This window comes from Pelodiscus sinensis, chromosome 6 (genome assembly GCF_049634645.1).
Source record: "Pelodiscus sinensis isolate JC-2024 chromosome 6, ASM4963464v1, whole genome shotgun sequence".
NCBI lineage: Eukaryota > Metazoa > Chordata > Testudines > Trionychidae > Pelodiscus > Pelodiscus sinensis.
Window position 1 is genome coordinate 41579210 of NC_134716.1, and position 20336 is coordinate 41599545.

A 20336-nucleotide genomic window follows, 5' to 3' on the forward strand; every position below is an offset into this window, starting at 1 on the left:
TCTCATGATTGTTTTCCTTAAAGCCCCAACTCCTGGAGCCAACTGAAGGTGATTATTTCTGCCGTCATTCTTAAAGAAAAATGAAGTTTCTAGCCTTCATGGTTGTGGAGAAAGATCCAAAATGTGGCCTCAGTGCACCCTAAATGCACAAAAAGCAAAGGATAAAGAGAACAGCAAACCTATATTTTTACATTGGCTTTGAAATAAGGAGCCTCTCTCATGATTTTGGGGGAGATAGATACATGATTTTTGAACATTTGGGATTGGCAATACTGTGAAACTTTAAAGTGTTAGTTTCACTCCTGTTTAAGGTCAGTTATTATTGTAGCCCTCAGAGCCCCAGGCAGGTGCAGTATAAACTCACAGGACCTTGACCTTGCAGAATGTAAGTCACTTAACTTCTAGAAACTCCACGCTTAGTGAAGTGCACAGAAGTGATACAAAATCATTTAGATATTTCTACAGTTCTTTCATTTGTTGTATTCAAGAGTTGATAAAGAATATGCATTTAAATTTTAATCCTAACCAATGTCCCTTAACACAAGAGGCCAGAAAATAATATTGTTAGAGGTGCGTGGGCATAATATTTGTTTAATTCTCTCTTTTTAAAAAAACAAACAAACAGAAATTAGATACAGCACTCCTGTCACTTAGCTTTTAAGTTGTATGCAAAAAACCCTAAGTAGCCCATGAAACAATGATTAAAAGGTTCCCTCCCTGTCCCCTCTCTTCCCCCCCCCCAAAAGTCACAACCTAATCTGAAATGATGTCCTTAACAAAGCCTCTCCAACAATCCTGTCTTCTCTCATACAGGACAGAGAGCCCAGAAGGAAACAGTTGGAGTAACAACAGTCCTGCAGTTATCCTGATAGGTTTTACACCACATGAACACTGCAAGCACTATACCTGCAGGAGCAACCACAATCAAATCATGAAAAGCATTCAATTTATTGTAAACTTTTCTCACTCAACTCATTAAGAGTCTTGATTGGAATGATTTAGTTCAGGGGTGGGAAATCTAAGGCCCAATATCCTCTATTAAATAGGTAACTGAAAAACTGAATTCTGAAAATGAAGTTTGTGATAAACATCTGATGCTTTCTATTCTATCTGTTGTATATTTCATTTTGAGTATGATAGTTCAATCTTAGAAAGTTAACCGCTGTAGAGAAAAGCGAGTCAAGAGAGAAAAAAATTAGAACCAAGATTATACCCCCCGCCCCCAAAAAATAATCAGTAATAAGGATTAGAGTTTTGTTTTCAATCACCTATTCTCATTCAGTTTATAATTTTAAAGGTATAGTTCAACTCCATGAACCTCCTCCTTAGCCAGTTAACTAACACACACACACACACACACCGAACTAAGGAGAGTCCAATGTAGATTACTTATCTGCTATCTAAATCTAAGACTCCACAAGAACAGTTACAAACCCCTAAAATGTTGGTATATATATATATATACACACACACACACACACCTCAAACAGGAAAAAAGAGTCAACTGCAGGCTGTACATGATTCACACGTAGCTGCTTAAAGTAACCATGCAATAAATTATCTTTCCCCTACTTTCACACTTAGCACTAACTTTGTCTTAGACAATCTTGTCCTCGTAGGTTTACCTATAGTCAGAAAAATTACAAGAAGCTGAGAAGACAGACATGAGATACTGCCATTAGAAAGCTCCACAGGAAAGCACTGTTTGGAAGCCTCAAAACTCCTGGGAAAGCAAAAGATACTGCTCCTGTACCATGTCTGGGGGTCTCCAAACATCTGTCAATTTTCTCTCACTTTAGAATCCTTCTGATAACTAACAGGGAGTGGAAGGCACATTTTCCCCCTCTCTTACTACTGCTAGAAGGCTTTAGTGAGGGATAGTGTCCTAGACTAGACTACAGGGTTTTTTGTTTTTTTTTTAAAGTGGCCTTTTTTCGAAAAAACTTCACCTGTGTCTAGACTACTGCTGCATTCTTTCAAAATTATATCAAAAGAATGCAGCAGGTTTTTTTTTACTGCGGAAAACCTCATTTTACAAGGAATAACGCCTTTTCTTGAAAATGCTCTTTCGAAAAAAGGCGTTACTGAATGTAAACAGGGCTTTTTCGAAAGAGAGCATCCAGACTGCCTGGGTGCTCTTTCAAAAAAGCGACTTGCTTTTTCGAAAGAAGTGGTTGGTTGCAGTCTAGACACTCTCTTTTGAAAGAGGCTTGTAGTCTATATGTACCCCTAGATACTAACTGTTGCAAAGCAGGGCTGCTATGTGCGGTGGGAGGGAGGAGGAGAAGAGTTATCTTTTTCCCCCTGCAGATAGTGCCACTGACTGACTGCGCTTCAGCTTATAGCTTTCCACACCCCACCAAGCTGCAGTTCAATGAAGTGGACTAACTGGTCATCCTCACCGATACCATTCCCTGTGGGATGTTTTACTGGCCAGTCTTGTCCATTTCACTCTGCAACAGCTTGGGAAAGCTTGCAGCTATAAAAGCCATAGAACTGTGTGAAGAGTCAAAGAGAGAACAAAGCATTGGTTCATATCTGGAAGGGAATCTCAGGAATAAACAGATTCTCTTTTCAAAGAAAGACTGAATACTATAGACATTTATGTTGTAGTTCTCCCCACTCACCAGGGAAAGGTCTCTCCTTGCCATTGGGAAGTGGATTTGTCAAGTCCTTCCCACTTTCCAAAAGGTCTAAGCATCTTCACTGTATTTCTGTAGGAATGGTGAGTTGACACATATCCATTACTCCTCCTGTAGAGAGCTTCTGCTACCCTGCAAGGTACATGCAACCTACCCCTTCATCAGTTTCACTCAATGGCCTAATTCTAGAGCTTGACCAGAAAGATAATTGAATCCTTAGGCGTTACTATAGCAACCATTAGATGTCATCTTAGAATGGTGAGAGATACCCTATCCTACAGTGAATGAGAGAACTTCGCCACACTCTGCCTAGCAGCTAGGGGAGGGGCAGCCTGAACCAGGTGTCCTCCTCAGCCCAAAGGCAAACATAACCTGGTCCCAGAGAGCGCCCTCCGCCACAGTTGCTCCCCTAATCCAAAGTCAACCACCACCCAGCCCCGACCACCCCCTTCCCAAAGCACCCCCCACACCATGGTCAGAGTAGCCCAGATCCTCCCCCGCCACAGCTAGGGCAGCTTCAGACATCCTCCGGTGAGCCCCCTGGCCCTAAAGCCTCCCTGCTGTGGCTTGACTCCAAGCCCACTCACACCCAACCTCCGCCCCAGCCGATACCGCCCAGCCCAGAACTTCACCTACCTCCCCCCGAGAGATCCCTTGCACCCCAACCCTCTGTCCCAAGCCTGAGCCCCCTTCCCACACTCAGAATCCCTTGGCCCCACCTCCACCACATGAATTTTGTTATATGCACCAATACGAGGGTGATATGTTGCACGTCACCTCCATATTGGTGCAACATAATTCATTTTGCTCAATGGCGGGTAAAATTATAGGATTATGAACAGTGTTCCCTTTAATGACTGCAGCAGGCATGCAGCTCAATAATGCCAACTGTCTATGATATGCAAAGTATTTCACAGTTTACTCATCATTAGAGATAATCTGAACAAACTATTACAAAATAAAACAAATTGCTATTTTTGTCCACATCAGCTTAGTATTATCCTTCCATGCAAAAGGTCAACATATCCTGAGTTGAATACAATTACAATAGATACCTTTTTTATGGTACAATCATTGCTGAAAGATGGCTTGACTTTCACAAAAAAATTAATACTCCCTGGTTGGAATCCATGTTTATCTTTTGAAAGACTGGTCTTTAGGAATGTTCATTAACTGCCCAAGCAGGGACCATCACAAGCATTAGTCTCAAATGTTGACCTGTTCCCTAGCAGCAGTGGACAGCTACCCAAACTGGAAGTAACATATCCTCATTATAAACTTCAAATCCTTCCTGAGATTAAGAAATCCATGATAGCATATGCAATTTACTCTATTATAAAAAGCAATACTGTAGAAAAACACATTAAAAGGTAAAATATCCTGCATATTTTCTAGGGGTTGAAAGTTTTCCAGAATTTCTAGATGGTTTTGCTATTGCAGTGCATTCCAAACTGAACTATTACAAATGTAGTATTTTCTTCCATTCAGAAGACAATGCATGAATTCTCTAAATTAGTGTCATCATTATGAAACTGTTCCTTATACACAAGCTTTTCAAGAATTGGACACACACACCCCTCAACATTATGACTTTGATACCCTTGCCTTTATATTAGATTGGCAAGATTTTCAGAGCAGGAAATGCATATTTTGGTAAAGGAATGTGTAAGTTTGCATTTCTCATGATTTATAAAATTATATTTTATTCCTTTACATCAGCCAATCATAAGCACAAAATGTTCCCAACAAACTGCGATCTGAGAAAGGTTTTGCCAAAAAAGGATGGGGTGAATAGGTAGGGATTTTGTTTTTGAAGTGCTTGGAGAAAAGTTAATACGTTTAATTTTGGAGTATACTCAACTGCCTGCATATTTGGTTTCCCTGCTGCTACCCCTGTGCCCAGATACCTCTAGATAGGTGCTTGGTATAAACAAAAAACTAAACAAGTCAAAGCTATGATTTTGGCACTACTTAGGCTACCTTTCCACTACAACCTAAAGATGGTATTCCCCTACTCATATACACATTCATATTAGCCCTCAATGAGCTAGCACAAGTATAACTAGCAGTATAGCCTGGATCCAACAATAGCACCAGCAGAGACTAAGCTGTGCCAAGTACAAACCTGCCTGAAATCAGTAGGTATATACTATGCACACTCAGCTGTGTCTGAGGCTACCTGTGCTATTGCAGATAGACAGATATTTATACTCGCTTGATGATGATGCAAGTATACATAAATTAGAAGGGTAATCAGCCCCTTAGCTCAGAATATAGTAAATCACGAGCACATATCTGTATGTATACACGTATGGACCCACTGAAGTAAGTGCTTCTGTTCCTATCTATAATGTTATGCAGTGCTTTGAAGGACTGCTAGTGTGGATCTACACTGTGCCCATAGCTCAAAAGAAGCTACACAAACTGCTAGCTTATTTCGAGTGTGTTTCAAAATAGCTTATTTTGTTATTTGGCGCGGTCAGCACGGTACCAAAATTTGAAAGCGAGTGCTATTACAAAACGTCCCTTAATCCTCAAGGACTGAGTTTTACAGGGACGTTGGAACAGCACACCTATTACTTCAAAATAGCTTTCGAAATAACGGGCATGCTTTCAAGACATGGCATGTGCTCTTTGAGGATACCGAAAGTATCCTGAAATAGCACCGCAGTGTTGACGTACCCTACTCAAGACAAGTTTTGAGATGAAAGCCCAGAGATATGCTTAAATATCCACACGCAAGTAAAGAAAAGCTATTGCAAGCTCAGTTATACTACTGTTGAATTTCAATCAACAGGGTGTCCAAATGACTATTTCTGAATGTATGATTGGGATAACCATATGCACAAAGGTAAACAACTTCATGTGAATTTTTGCATATGACCTTGTTCTAAAATAGGTAGTCTTGGGGTAATTTATTACTACTTCTTTCAAAGAAATTAAATGTAATTTTGAAAGTGTTAATTTGTAAGGTAAGTCTCATCTAAATGGAGCACTAGTGAATATAGGAAGGCGTTAGCATCTATTATCTTTTATACTGTGCTGATGACTATGTAAAAGAAAAATAATTCTAAACCAATTACTGTTTAAAGGAGAATAATGTTAAAGCTATATTTGTGTGAAAAGGTTACAATAATGTATTACTACTGTTGCCTTATGGACCCATAATTTGTTTTGAATGTTTAGCTTTTTTTAAATTCAATACTTAAAATGTAAAGTTTATGATACATTACGTGGAAAAATAAATAGAATGATCATCAAGAACTCTATAAACTTCTGCATTTACCTTTTCTCAGATGTTGTTTTTACTTTGTTCATCTTGGAAAACTTAGTTCTTCAATTAACCATCTCATATAATCTGTAAGACATTTCAAAAAAAATTAAGACTTGTTAGCAATAGGTTGTTTTACTGTACAATTAAGTGCTTCCATCATACTCTCTGCACTCAAGTTTTAAAAACAAGTGATTTTCTAAAGTGTACTTGTTACTCTGAATGAAAAAAAAAGTAATTCTTGTTCCCAATTCAACATATAGGGCCTAAGAAAAGGAGCAAAATTAACATACTACTGAAAAAAAGCAAACACGCAGTGAAGTACTAAGTTACTGTTTAATCATACTAAATCTCAGGGAATACAGGCTTTTATATAATATTGGAAAAAAATCAGTAATCATCATAGCGCATGTATCGCTAACAACTTACACAACATTTCCAGAGAAGAAATCTACCCTCTTAAAAAAAGCTTCTCCTGGAGCCAAAACTCAATTTTTTCCCCAAATTTTATGTGTTTCTCATAGCATACCTACTTTTGTTGATGGCCACACCATGGTCTTAATTTTGAGACCAGAAACCTAGATGCACAGTCAGAAACAGAATTTTGGTCCTCTTCTTTAAGAAGGACCGAAAAAATATTTTCTACAGAAACCACAACATACTAATACTTAAAAGGATGGGAACATTTTAAGTACATAGTGTCCTCAGAGTGTCTAGGTATGTCTGCACTTGCACCCTCTTTCGAGAAAGGGATGCAAATAAAGACATTTGAAATTGCAAATGAAGCCGGGATTTAAATATCCCGTGCTTCATTTGCATATTCACATGTCGTCGCTATTTCAAAATTGCTCTATTTCGAAATAACAAACGCTGTTAAGATGCGGTTATTTCAAGAGAAAACTCTTCTCTCAAAAATAACCCTTATTCCTCATACAATGAGGTTTACAGTTATTTCGAGAGAAAGGTTTTCTCTCAAAATAACCGCATCTTAAAAGCATCTGTTATTTCGAAATGGCGACATAACACGTATATGCAAATGAAGCGCAGGATATTTAAATCCCAGCTTCATTTGCAATTTCAAATGTCTTCATTTGCATCCCTCTCTCGAAAGAGAGTGCAAGTGTAGACATACCCTCCATCTTATATGGTGCCACTGTTTATGGTCCTTAGTTGCTCAATCATCGTGATTTTGTCAGATGGAATGTGAATGAGATTCCCTATAATACAAAGATTTCTGTGCAAGGCCATGAGTTATAAAGCACTGAAGTACAAGACAAACATTCAAGACTCACATACATTCAAGACTCAAACACACTTATCTGCTTACATTTTGTGGGTGAGAAATGAGGTACAGTACTAGCCCTCAAGTTTACAAGAACTTGTTATTACCATTGCCACTCAAGCATAACAGGCAATTAGTTTTGTTATGCAATTAGTTGCTGAAGAACAGGAGACGGGTATAAAGTAATCTTTAGCAGGCTTAGTTCAGCCTTTCTGTCCCCTGCCATATCAAAAATGCGTAGATCAAAATAAGATGCTTCAGAAGCAAGGAGAGTACTGCTGCTTCAGGAGCAAGGAGAGTACTAAAACCAGGAGAAGAAAGGGAGTCTCCCTTCTCCCTCCCCCCCAACACCCCCCCCCCCCACACACACACACACCCCACCCCCCACCCCACCCCACCCCCAGAAGCAGCTGTAAGTGTTGGGAAAGTTTACAAGATCAATATAAACAGTGAGGTATAAATAGCTCCCCTCCACTTTTCTGGGAAAGGAAATTCCTTCTGGTAACTGAGGAGGAGGAAGGGAGAACAGTTGGCACTACCAGCCTGTCTCTCTGGCTAACAGGTGCCTGGCTCATTTGTCCAATTAATGGTCAAATGTAGGATTTCTCTACTTGCTTAAAAAAAAAAGAAGAAGAAGAGGGGATTGCCTACAAGTACAACAACTGAGTCCACTACATTAAATAGCTTGTCTAATCTACACTGTTTGCATTATTCAAACCAGGACAGCGATCTAACTGAAAGGAGAGGACATGAGATTCTAGGAGGCTTAGACTTCAAGTGGCCAATCTGGCACTAAGCATGTTTTTGCTTGTGACATTGGCCAGCTGGCAGACAACTGACAGACAGCCTACTGGCATGGCATGCAGTATCCACATATTAACACACACTGAAGTGCTTTACAAGTGGAACCAGCTACAGAGCAAGACTAAGTAGAATCACAAGATCTCTATTTATTTCATTCTGAAGCCCACACAAAGCACTTCAGTACAGTGCAAGTGTCTGAACACTCCTGGCCAAGGAAACAAACACGGGAAATGAGGGAAGAAAAGAACAGGGCTATTAATGCTGGCAACCAAGGTAACTGGAGAATTACGTGTTAGTGGACTGATGAATTATCAAAATTTCTCTTTAGTGGCCTGCTAGACCACATAGTAAACCTGTAAACTCTTTTTAAACAAACAAACCAACCCTGAAGAAATCCTCTGATCCTACCTACTTGCCCCACACAAAAGATACTCCCCTACCACCGGCAGTCAGGGAGCATTCCCTACAGATGTCTTTAAATTGATGACATCTCTTTAAATCTAGTGAATTAAAATGAAAACTTTTAGTATCTGAAAATACTTCTGCCTCATTCCAACTCAGAACTGGTATGGTAGCTAAACATTTAAAAATAAGGTGTGTGGGGGAGGTTGCTTGGTAATATTTTTAATTATAAGGTTTCCAGTTGACATTTCATATAGTCCATACGCATGAAGTAATAATGCTCTGTGGGATCGGTTTATTAGTTAGAGAAAGAGCTCAACAACCAATGAATCAAACCTTCAATTGCACACAACTTATCTGGGATTATTTAAAAACATATCAAATGTTCTTTACACAAAAGTTGCAGTTTTATGTACATTTCAATATCTTAAGGGAGAAAGCCTTAATAAACTATGGTGTTTATACAGTCAAACTGCAAAAAAAAATTAACTTTTCATGCAAAGTGTAAGTCATTTAAATATAAAAACAGAATGCCTTTAAACTGCAACCCTGTCAATCCACAACAAATTTTATGTGTTTACAGCATGGGTCCCCAAACTGGGGAGCCTGATAAAATTCCAGGGGAGGCACGAGGCAACCTATTCCCTCCCCCAAGTTTTACTGCTATTTTTGTTTCTTGTCAGTTCCTTTCCCTCTCCTCCCCCCACCAACATTTTTGCTGCTATTTGGGGGAGGGGTGTGAGGGTTTCTCAAAAATCAAAAAGGGGGCATGCCGCCTAAAAGTTTGGGAACCACTGATTTACAGAATCAGTTTATTGTTATCTATTTATTCAGGCTCTTATATTGGTGTATAATTGTTATATATCAATCTGACATTAAGCCATGGCTATTTTTCCAATTCAACCAGAAACACCTGAGTTCAGGAAATTTAAAGCTATGGTTAAACTACATTTTTTTTAATGTGGGAGAGCATAAATAGCCTAAAATAATATATGTTAGGTTTATAAGTTCTCCAAGCACATGCACTCCTAACCAGCGTGCACAGAAAAAAGTTAAAATGGTTGCAAAAGTGCCACAGCCTGAAATGAGAAGAGTATATTAGAAAGGGAAGAAGTTATTTGTACTTTGGCTTATATGCATGATGTATTAATACCCTGCATTTACGTAACAGCTTCTATCTAAAGCTCTCAGCTGAAATTTATAAAGCATGTTAATTCAACCTCAAAGCACATCTGGTAAACATCTTCATCTTTGACCTTCCATTCCCTCACATGTGAAGCAGGAATAAGCAACTTCCCCCAAAAAGTAGCATTGGGAGGGGAGAAATGCAAGTCCCATAACTAGACAATGTTTCTATTGGCCATGAATTAGTTTTCTTCCTGAACAATAATGCAAAATTCCTCTGTTGTACAGCTCTTAAAACTTGAATCCATTTTTAAGACACCTATTTGTTGTAAGTGAGAAAGAGTTCTAAATAGCAGTTCTGTTCAAATAGTTAACCAACTGGAGAGAGAGATGTGGATGTGTCCTACCAGTGTCAAGGCTCAGTCCTTGCACTCTTCCCTGCTTGCTTACATGCTTTCTAACAATGACAAATGAGGGGTGGAGATGAAAAAAAAAAATCTAGTAGATTTAAATGATTTTTAAATATTCAACCTGAGCTAACGCGCACCAAGAATCTGTCATCAAATTGTATGATTATTTTATGATCTCATCAAAGGGCAGAGGTAAAGTTGTTTGGGTACCTCAAATGTGCATTTCTTACTTTAAGAATCTGAGTCTGTTTGGATTCTTATGTGTAACCTTAACTTTAAATTCCCTAGGTTTGTACAGCTTGGTTTAAAGATAAAGAAACAAAAAAACGAAGATGTTATTTAATACAAGTTAGTGACATTTTCTACCTTAATATGAACAGGTTATTGGTGATGTATTACTTGAAACTACACAGTATTTTTTGTTGTCTTCTTCTAATGCCTGTTAAAAGTGCATTCTTCTATTGTAAAATTAGTGCCTCTCGGACAGCTACCATAAAAGAACAAGCTATCGCAACTGTATCAAGCTTGAGATGTTGAAATCTACAGTGAAAGAAAGATAATAGTCCAGCAACTGGGGAAAATTACTCTAACATAATAACAGTTTTACCATGAAGTGGAGCATGCCAAATGAACAGCGCATCTGGGTCTGTGTGATAAGCAGCCAGTTTCAGTATCTGACTCCAGAGCTTGTTTGTTACACCACAGCCACATTTTTATTTTCACCTGCCAAATGACCCCATCACACCACGAGTCCTGAATTTCCCCAAAACTATCTGCCCCGATGTGTACAGTCCTCTGCACTGATGTGTACAGTAATCTCCTAGATCATTCCGAAAAATAAGGTTTGTTTGTTCCTTTAAGATACAATATCTTGCCAAATTAACTGGAAACTCCAATTCCAAACACAGCACTGGCTTAGTTTAGATTAAAATACAAGTATTAACAGTACACAAGGTAAGTGACATCAGCCAAAAAATAAAGACAGGTGGAGATAAAGGCAAGCAAATAACAACTTGCATTTACAAATCTGATACGTAATCTAGCAAGATAGTGTCTCCAGGTAAGATTACTTGACTAATTACACTTGGTCCAGCATAGCTGACTCTCAATCAAGACCACAACTTGTACATGTGAAAGGTTATCCTTGTCATCGCAAAGATTCACTGCCCCCTCTTTATAATCTGTAAACCTTTGACAAGCATCTCTTCAACTTAATTGAACCTGCTTCAAGAAACGAGATTCCAGCCCCCCAAGAGTTATGCCCTTACCACCACCCTCCATCAGCTTGTTGGTTTTGTTTAATTTTTATGCAGTCAGAGACAAATGAAGCTCTATTTCATGAGCAGGCTGGCTAAACAAGCACAATTCTTTAGTATTCACACATGACTCCACCCAACCAACTTGTAAGCTTTGACAGGTCTGTTTACCGCATTTGTAATTTCACTGACCCATATCATTCCACTCCCAGGGTGGATTAAAAAACAAACAAACACTGATTTTTTTTTTAAAAAAAAGAATGGATTGTTTATTATTTGAATTATACTAAATTTCATTTAAAAATAATAGTTGCAATTAAATACCACAAGCATGCTACATCTTCACTTACAGTTTCATAAAAATGAATTAATGGTTCTAGTCTGTCCAACCTAACAGCTCAGCTCTTGCTTCTTGAATGTTTTAGGCTTTTGATTTGTTTCTCAGCAGACTAAAAAGTAATGTGCCAAGACAGGCTTCCTGCCTCTCCTGGCACTGCAGACCATGCTATTCCCCAGAAGCAGCCAGCAACAGGTTCCCAGCTAATGGGGTTATGTCTAGGCTAAAACTTCTTCCAAAAGAGAGCGACCACACTGCAAAAGTGCATTAAAAAAACAAAACAAAACAAAAACAAAACAACCCTGGTTTTTTTTTGAAAGAGCATCCAGACTGAATGGACGCTCTCTTGCATGTAAGCTGAGATTGCTATGGATGGAATGGCCACGAAGGCACCTGTGCTTTTTCCTCTTATTGCAAAAGAACTCCCTCTTTCTCCGTCCTCACATGCCTTTTCGTGAAAAAGCTTTTTGCAAAAAGGGTTCTCTCACTTAGAATGAGGATTACCAATGCTGGAAAAACCCCCTCTGTTATTTTGATTTTCTTGTGGAAGAATGCAACTGCAGTGTGGACGCGCCTCAAGTTTTGTCGGAAAAATGGCCGTTTTTCCAACAAAATTCTGTAGGGTAGACATACCTTGGGAGTGAGGAGCTAGTGCTTAGGGCAGAGGCAGTGCATGGAGCCCTTTGTGCTCTCTCCTCTCTTCCCCTATAAGCCAGGCCTGCTGCCAGCTGCTTCTGGGGCACAGCATAGTCTGCAATGCCAGGACAGGCAGGTAGCCTGAGTTAGCACTCCCCACTGGTCACCTGATCATCATGCAGCAATGAGACCCAGTGCCTGACATTCCACAACCCAGTACTGGATCACGACTCATAGTATGAAAACCACCATCTTAGTAATCCTCATGGTTTAATTAAGCCAGTGGTTCTCAAACTGCTGTCTGTGGCTCACTAAAGGTCTGCAGCTGCTTTACCAATGGGCTGCAAATTGAGGCTCAGCATCCCTGCCCTCCCCACCAGCAGGGAGCTTGTACTGGCACTCCAGCCCTGCACCACCACCCCCCCCCAAGACTGGAGCGCCAGATTCCCACTCAGGGAGGGGGGAGCCCGAAGCCTCACCACCATATCCCACTTGCAGGGTAACAAGCGGCTCCATGCACTGCTGGGGGAACAGCAGCACATGGACATGCTGCCTGGAGTCTTTTCCCACTGCTCCTGTCCACCAGAATCCTGGCTCCGGGGAGTGGTGGTAGGTATGAAGCCTAGTAAGTGCCCACCCCCTGCTGAGATCCTGCACTCCCAGCCTGCTCCTGCACCCTCCCTCCTGGCCAGACACTGCACCCTCACCCCCTCCTGCATCCAAACCTTCTGGCCAGACCCTTACTCACAGCACTCTACTTCCCCCCAACACCCTCCATCCTTACCTCCTCCTCCTCCACTCCATCCGTATCCCACTTCCTGGCAGCCCCCTCGCACATACAGAATGCCTCACCTCAGAGCCTGGCAGGGGCTCACAAGCTAGTAACCTCAGGATTCTAGAATCTGGCATGTGGGAAGCCCTGAACCTTAGTCCTTCATGCCCTCACTATCCCCTCCCTATGGGACTGGAGCACCAGGGGAGTGAGATGTCTCAGTCGGAGATTTTTGGAAGACTTTTTGGCTTCTGACTTATGTGGTCCCCCAACTGATTTCTATGGATCAGCACCCCCCCCCATCCCCCCCCCCCCCAAAAAAGTTCTCCACCCCGCCATAAAGAAAGACAATATTGAAACCTTTTGTTTTGGACATAAAATATTTTACTTTATTTAAAACAAAGTTTGGTATGCATGATAAAGTTGAAGTTCTTCATCTGTGCAATTATTCTGATTGTAATTAATATTTCCTTTCATATGCACCCTCTTACATTATAGCTCCAATAGCCTAATACGAGTAATTTAATTTAGAGATAAGCAGAGGCATTTTGTCAACATGAGTGTTTGGCGGGTGGTCCACAGAAGGGTGGGCCCCAGGCCAAAAAGTTTAAGAAAAATTGAATTAGGCTTTAATTAGGTTTAGAATCTATCACTCAGGTATACAATACAGAAAGCAACAGCAAGAGCCAACTAGAGTTGCCACGAGTGTCATTGTCTTATTTTATGTTACATAATACATGCTTCTTAATTTAGAATATTATGGCCAGACTGTAAGGATGATGCCATTAAGCTATTCTCTATTTTACTTCAATATAATTCAGATTTTTCCAGGGAAACCCCATTCTATACTTGTTTTTTCAAACAAACGCCAGTTTGTTCAATGGGGCTTACTGCAAAATTAAGTGCACTCTAAGCAGAGTCAGACTTTTTGGTAACTTGATTTAAATAAATTTTTGGTGATTTAAATAGGATTATTTAAATCAATTCACCCTGTCTCCTCTATTTGTAGTCAAGACCTTGACAGGCTTGTTTCTATTTTGTTCAAATATAGTTTTTAAAACAGAGGATTTCCATAACTCCACATGCAGCATTGTCTCTCACACACACACACACACACACACACACACACACTCAATTATACTAGCCAGTGTTTTATTCGTTTTGAAATACCACCTCACAAGGTGTAGTTTGTACAAATATCATTGCAGTAGTGCATAGGATGTGAATATTGCATGGCTAATCCTACACATCTTCACTCCCAATTTGTAAGAAGTTTATTAGAGCTTTAGGTAAGTGATCATTTGATCAGAATAAAATGTCCTTTTTAGTTGTAAATATTAGAGGAGTACCCAGAAGTTAGGTCCCACTGTAACACAGAAGAGACTTTCCATCCTGAAGGGTTATATAATCTCACGCAGGGGTGGAAAACCTAAGGCCCACAGGTCAAATGTGGCCACTGGCTTACTGGATCTGGCCCCCAAAGCTTGGACCCCCACCCCTCAGCATTTGGGAGCCCATGCTGATTCTCTAGCCTCCTTGCCATCCCCCCCTTGGGGCTGAAGCACACAAAAATCTACTAGCCTGGGTCCCCTAGGCTCTGGTATGTGAGGGAAATGCAAGAGTGTATCTGCTTCTCAGTCGGGGGGACGTTAGTGAGAGTTGGGAGGGGTTCAGGTGTAGCCCCCAGCTGATTTTTGTGGGTCAGCTAACTTCCCCCCCCCCCCCCCCCAAAAAAAAAGATTCCCCAGCCCTGATCAAATGAATATTTTTAAATCTTTAAGTTACTTCATTAACATTTGGTGGACTAGTTCCATATTAAGGCAGTACAAGTGAATCATCTCTAGGGGAGGGAGATGTTTTTCAAAGGCAGTGTTTCCCAAATGGTGCTCCGCGGAACCCTAGCGTTCCACAAAGTGAAAGTAAAGGTTCCGCGAAAACCCAAATGCTCCCCCCCTGCCCTTAAAGAGACGGAAAGGAGCCTGGTGCGCAAAGACGCTGGTTCCTTCTCTGGCTCCCCACTGCCCTTTCAGACACCTCCCATCCCCCCGCTGCAGCTCTGCTTTTACCACTTTACTTAGCAGCAGCAACAGCTGCTTGTCCCGCTTCTCGCCGATCAACCCAAGATTCATCCCTCGCTCCTGCTCTGCTTTTTCCAAGGGTCCTAGTAGGTACTGCTAGATCCCTTGGTAAAAGGAGAGCGGCAGCAGGGGATGGGAGAGAGGAATCTTACGTTGATCGGAGAGAAGCAGGACAAGCAGCTGTTGCTGCTTCTAGGTCTGGTGGTAAAAGCAGAGCAGCAGCAGGGAACAGGGGAGAGGAATCTTGCGTTGGTCCGGGAGATGTGGGACCAGCAGCTGTTGCTACTGCTAGGTCCCTTGGTAAAGGCAGAGTGTGTGGGTGTGGAATACTATCAGTGAGTGAAACACCGCAAATCCTACTCACTGTGAAGGATCAGAAATCCCCATACACACTGTAAGGACACGTGGCTCCTGTGTTTGACTAAGAATTCAAGCGAATATCAAAATTCCCAACGGATCGTTGGTTAAAAGAAGGAACTTTAAAGAAAAAAAGTAAGTACTCCAAACTCTCATATTTTTACTGAAACCAGCAAGGAAAATACTGAGGCAGTTCAAGTTAATTATGAAAAAATTACAGCCGACTAATAAGAAACACAAGTATTGTGAGGACTATTTGTCATTTGGATTCACAAGCAACGGAAATGAAGATGCTCCAGGTGCCCAGTGTGTACTGTGCAACAAAATATTATCTAATAGTTTAGTACCTGCTAAATTGTGAAGACATTTTGAAACAAATCATCCAGAATACAAAGATAAAGACACTTTTTTTTTAAAGTAGAAACTTGAATCGCTTCAAAAAAGTAAACTCTTCATGTCAAAAATTGCCAAATCTGATAAAACGCAACAGAGGCATCTTATAAAGTTAGTATATCGTATATCGTCAGAGAAGCACACGCTATTGGGGAATCACTCATAAAGCCATATGTAAAAGATATCGTAGTGTGTATGTTGGATCATGAGTCTTGTCAAAAAGTTGAGGCTGTGCCACTATCAAACAATACTGTCACATCGTATTCACGATCTTGCTGCTGACATTGAGAAGCAGCTGAAAAATAAGCTCCATTTATATGATGCATATGCATTACAATTAGATGAGTCTACGGACGTTGCAGGTCTTGCAGTTTTGCTTGTATTTGTCCATTATGATTTTAATAGTTCTATTGAAGACGACTTACTTTTATGTGAATTTTTGCAAACCAATATGACTGGTGAGAATATATTCAATTGTATCGATAACTTTATGAAAACATCAAATAAGCAGGGAAAAATGTGTTGATGTGTGCAGTGATGATGCCAAAGCAACGGTAGGAACAGTGGCTGGCGCTGTAACACGAATAATAATTTAAAAAAAAATGTAGCACCAAACTGCACCAGTAGTCATTGCATTCTCCACAGACACGCTCTGGTAGTTAAGAATATTTGTCCCTCTCTTAAAAATGTGTTGGACGAAGCAGTACAGATTATTAATTATATAAAAACCTCGACCATTACAATCATGTGTGAAGATATGGGTAGTCAGCACACATGTCTGCTTCTACATACAGAAGTCAGGTGGCTATCGCGAGACAAAGTGCTAGTTAGATTATTTGAGTTGCGTCATGAGCTCGCCGCATATTTGATGGATCACAAATTCCAACTGTATGACCGTTTAACAAACTTTCTGTGGTTATCGAGAGTTGCATATCTTGCAGACATCTTTACAAAACTAAATGAAGTAAATCTGTCGCTGCAAGGAATGAATGTAAATATTTTTAATGCAAAAGATAAAATTTTGTCAGTGTCATGGAAGCTACAAAATAAATTGGATTGTTTACCAACCCTGAATGATTTCCTTGAAGAAAATTAATGCAAACTTGATGAAGATATTCGCAGCAACATCGCAGATCATCTCCGCGATTTATACACAAACATCAGTAAGTATTTTCCAACCATTAGTGACAACAATAACTGGATTTTAAATCCATTAACAGAAAAGCCAGTCAGTTTTTCTACACAAGATTATGAAAACCTAATTGAAATCACTTCAGATGTCCAATACATACAAAAATTTAAAGAAATTTCTCGGATTACATTTTGGGGTGACTTATGTCAAAGTCAAGAATATTCATCTGTATCAAGATGTGCAGTTCGTCAGCTGTTACAAGTATGTGCTGGCGAAGGGTGTCAAACTGGGTTCTCGAACTACTCAGCAACGAAAATGAAATACAGAAATCGACTGAATGCTGCGCCAGATATGCGAATCCATCTTTCTAGTATTAAACTAAATATAAAAAGAATTTGCCAAGAAAAGAAAAACCACTCTTCGCAGTGAAAACTGTGAATATAATTAATATTATTTGATAGCTTTTTTTTGTACATATTTAATATGATTTTTGTTTTAAAATATGTTGAATTAAAATGAATGGTGATCTCATGACCATATTTAGCATCTTATTAAAACTGACTACTAATTGTGGTGTACTGGAAGCCCACTCCCCAGTTTGTGTGTTTGGGTAGTGGTGTTTTTTTGTTTGTTTTTTTTTGTTCGACACGACAAACTTATTCCCTGGTTGTAGGGGTTCCTTGAAATTTCTCTCAGTTTATAAGGGTTCTGTGGTTAAAAGAAAAAAAAATTGGGACACACTGTTCTAAGGGACTGATTCATTTTTCAGAGGTCATTTTTACAATACAGCTATACAAAAGCCTAGAAGTGCTAGCCTAGGGAAATTTTCTATTTTCCATTGTAAATAAGACTGAACTTTAAGTTGGCTACACTGCTTCACTTACTAACAGCCATGACATTCCAAAGTGTTCCAGGGAGATTCCAATTTTGATATTGTCGAGAGATCTCTGTCCAAGTTACAGATTCAAAAGCCTACTTTCTTTATGCAGTCCAAGTTACATTTTAGTGATCCAAAATATGCTCAATTCTTCTTAAGCAGTTATTAAACTTGTAGGACTCAGTGGTATTTCAAGTGATCTTTACATTGTACCTAACGCTATTACATCTTATTTTACAAAATAGTTATAATTAGTATTTTAAGTAGCTACATCATTTCGCCTATGTCCAAACTAGTTCCTAACGTCTTTGATACCAATACTACTGCTATTAAATAAGAGTCAGCCTGTATTTACTGATTTTTTTTTTTAAGGAAGTAAAAGGCAGACAACTGCAGAATTAAAGATATACAATGTATGGGATCAGTTATATCCCTCTAAAGCAGTTTTAAAAGTACACTAAAACATTTGTGAGTGTTCCAATTAGGGATGTGAAAGACTAGTTGACTATCCGATACACTAGTCGAACAGTCACTTCCCCACACCTTGCTGCCTCTATTAGTACCTTATCTTATAAGAAGCTGGAGAATCTATTTTCAGTGCCACGATAAAAATTAAGTATAAGCTCTTGAAGCTAGAAAATCTTCTGAGAGGGTATTTTTACGTGGACTATTGTCTTGTGTCGTCCTATTTGTTTTTTTTTCTTATATTTATTATAGAAAATTTTTGAGCTGCTCACATTTCAGTAAAAATCTGGTTTCTGTCAAGGCTAACATTAACTTGCTGTTTATACAGAGGCATTTAAAAAAGAGCTTATACAAAGCTTCATGAAGGTCTGATGCAGTCAAGATGCATGAAATAGTTAGCCAACATCAGATGACAAGAATGCTCATGGTGAGCAGTATTAAATTTTTGCTTTTAGTATGGTATATTTTACACAAAAAAAGCCTAATCATCACTCTGAAGTTAACAAGTTTTAGCATATGCAATCCATATTAGACCTGTCTATGTCAGAATTTCCAGTGATAGTGTTAAATTAATTACAATGTTAATTGGAAGTATTATCTAGGTAATAATGATCTTCCTTTCCCCATTCCCAATTTTTTTTTTAATTAAAATTGTAATTTGGCTAATAATTTCTGTTTTAAGCCTGCCAATCAAACCATAATCAAAGGAAAACTTGATCCTCAAAAACTATTAAGAGATTTAACTTCAAATAAAAGTGTTTATAATGGGAACCCCCAAACTATTTTTGGCAATAAACATTGTAAAAGAATTAAAACAATTTCAGAAAAGGCAGTTGTAGATGAGACAGGCAAACATGGAACTTCAAGATAACATATGGGGTGGGACTCATAAGGAGACCTTATGTGGACCGTTAATATCTGTAATATTTATGCACGTTGCCACCAGGCAAAATTCACAACCCCATGTTAGGTCCCAAAGCTCACAATACAATGCGCAAGAAGTGTTAGGTCTCTCAACAAAGGGGGATTCACAAATACTAGCATTTTGAGTGGGGAGTCACAAACTGGCTAGTATGAAATGTTAAGAAGAGATGTGTGGCTGAGTCCCATCCCTCAATGTGAGTTAGGCGTGGTCTATACTACATACTTTGATCAATGTAAGGCAGTTTGTGTCAACCTTATTACAACATTGTACATGCTACAATCTTGTCCTGCTGATTTAAGTGCCCTATTACAGTGATTCCCAACCTTTTTTTATACGACAGACCAGCAAACCCATTTACAAGCCTTTGGTGGACTGGTAACATTTGCAGAATGAATATGCAAATACATGTGCTTGGCCACCAAAAGCCCCAGCCCCCAGAGGTGCTACAAACAGCCGGCTTCAGCTCTAGCAGTTTCCACATGGCAGGAGGCTGCCGTAGCTGAAGCCAGCTGTTTGCAGCAGTTCTGGGGGCTGTGGTGACCCCCCCCCAGCCCCATCAGCCACCAGTACCAGCCCTAACCCCTACAGCCCCCCACGCCTCCACTGACCCAAGAGTTCAACTTCCAGTGCCAGCCATTGACCCCAGAGTTCAACTTCCACAGTGCCAGCCCCCTGCCCCTTAAAGCCCCCCACCATCAGACCCTCCAGTGTCAGCCTCCTGTTTCCAGAGCCACACTGCATCCAACCCCCTCCAGAGCCTCTCCCCCACAGTGTTCACTACTAGTCCTACCCACCAGAGCCTGCCCCAGCCCCCCCCCCACCTAGCCCTGCGCTGCCTCCCAGCCGCTAGCTAGGTGCTGCTGCCTAGGTCGCGACTGCTCTAAGGCTGCAGTGCAAAACTCCGCGCGGCCCTCCCACTGCATAGCGAACTGCTCTTCTGGGTCCAGGAGAAGACCCCACCCCTGCTTGGCACTGGTTGGTGGAGAGGTGGGGCAGGACACACCTCTTCAAGTAGCCATGGTGGGAGGGGAAGCACTGGGCTGTGTACCCTAGCCGTAGTCCCCAAACCTGTCATGGCCCAGCAGCCTGGTGGTTGGGAACCACTGTCCAACATAATTCCATCTCCATAAGAGATGTAGCACTTATGTGAGCACAGTTAGAGCAACACGGTT

At 40.3% G+C, this 20336-nt stretch overlaps 1 protein-coding gene across 7 annotated transcripts in view; it reads right to left on the minus strand.

The window, feature by feature from the left end:
* The window catches only part of AGTPBP1 (ATP/GTP binding carboxypeptidase 1), a 140287-nt gene that overhangs the window by 87130 nt on the left and 32821 nt on the right, over positions 1-20336 (minus strand). For 6 of the 7 annotated variants that reach the window (XM_006135883.4, XM_006135884.4, XM_006135885.4 and 3 more), the window contains one exon: positions 5929-6000. In XM_006135883.4, coding sequence (XP_006135945.1) covers positions 5929-5960 — 32 coding nt within the window. In that variant the 5' untranslated portion in view covers positions 5961-6000. Of the gene's footprint in view, positions 1-2627; positions 2924-5928; positions 6001-20336 lie in introns of those variants that run through there. The other variant, XM_025177846.2, reaches the window with a different exon arrangement.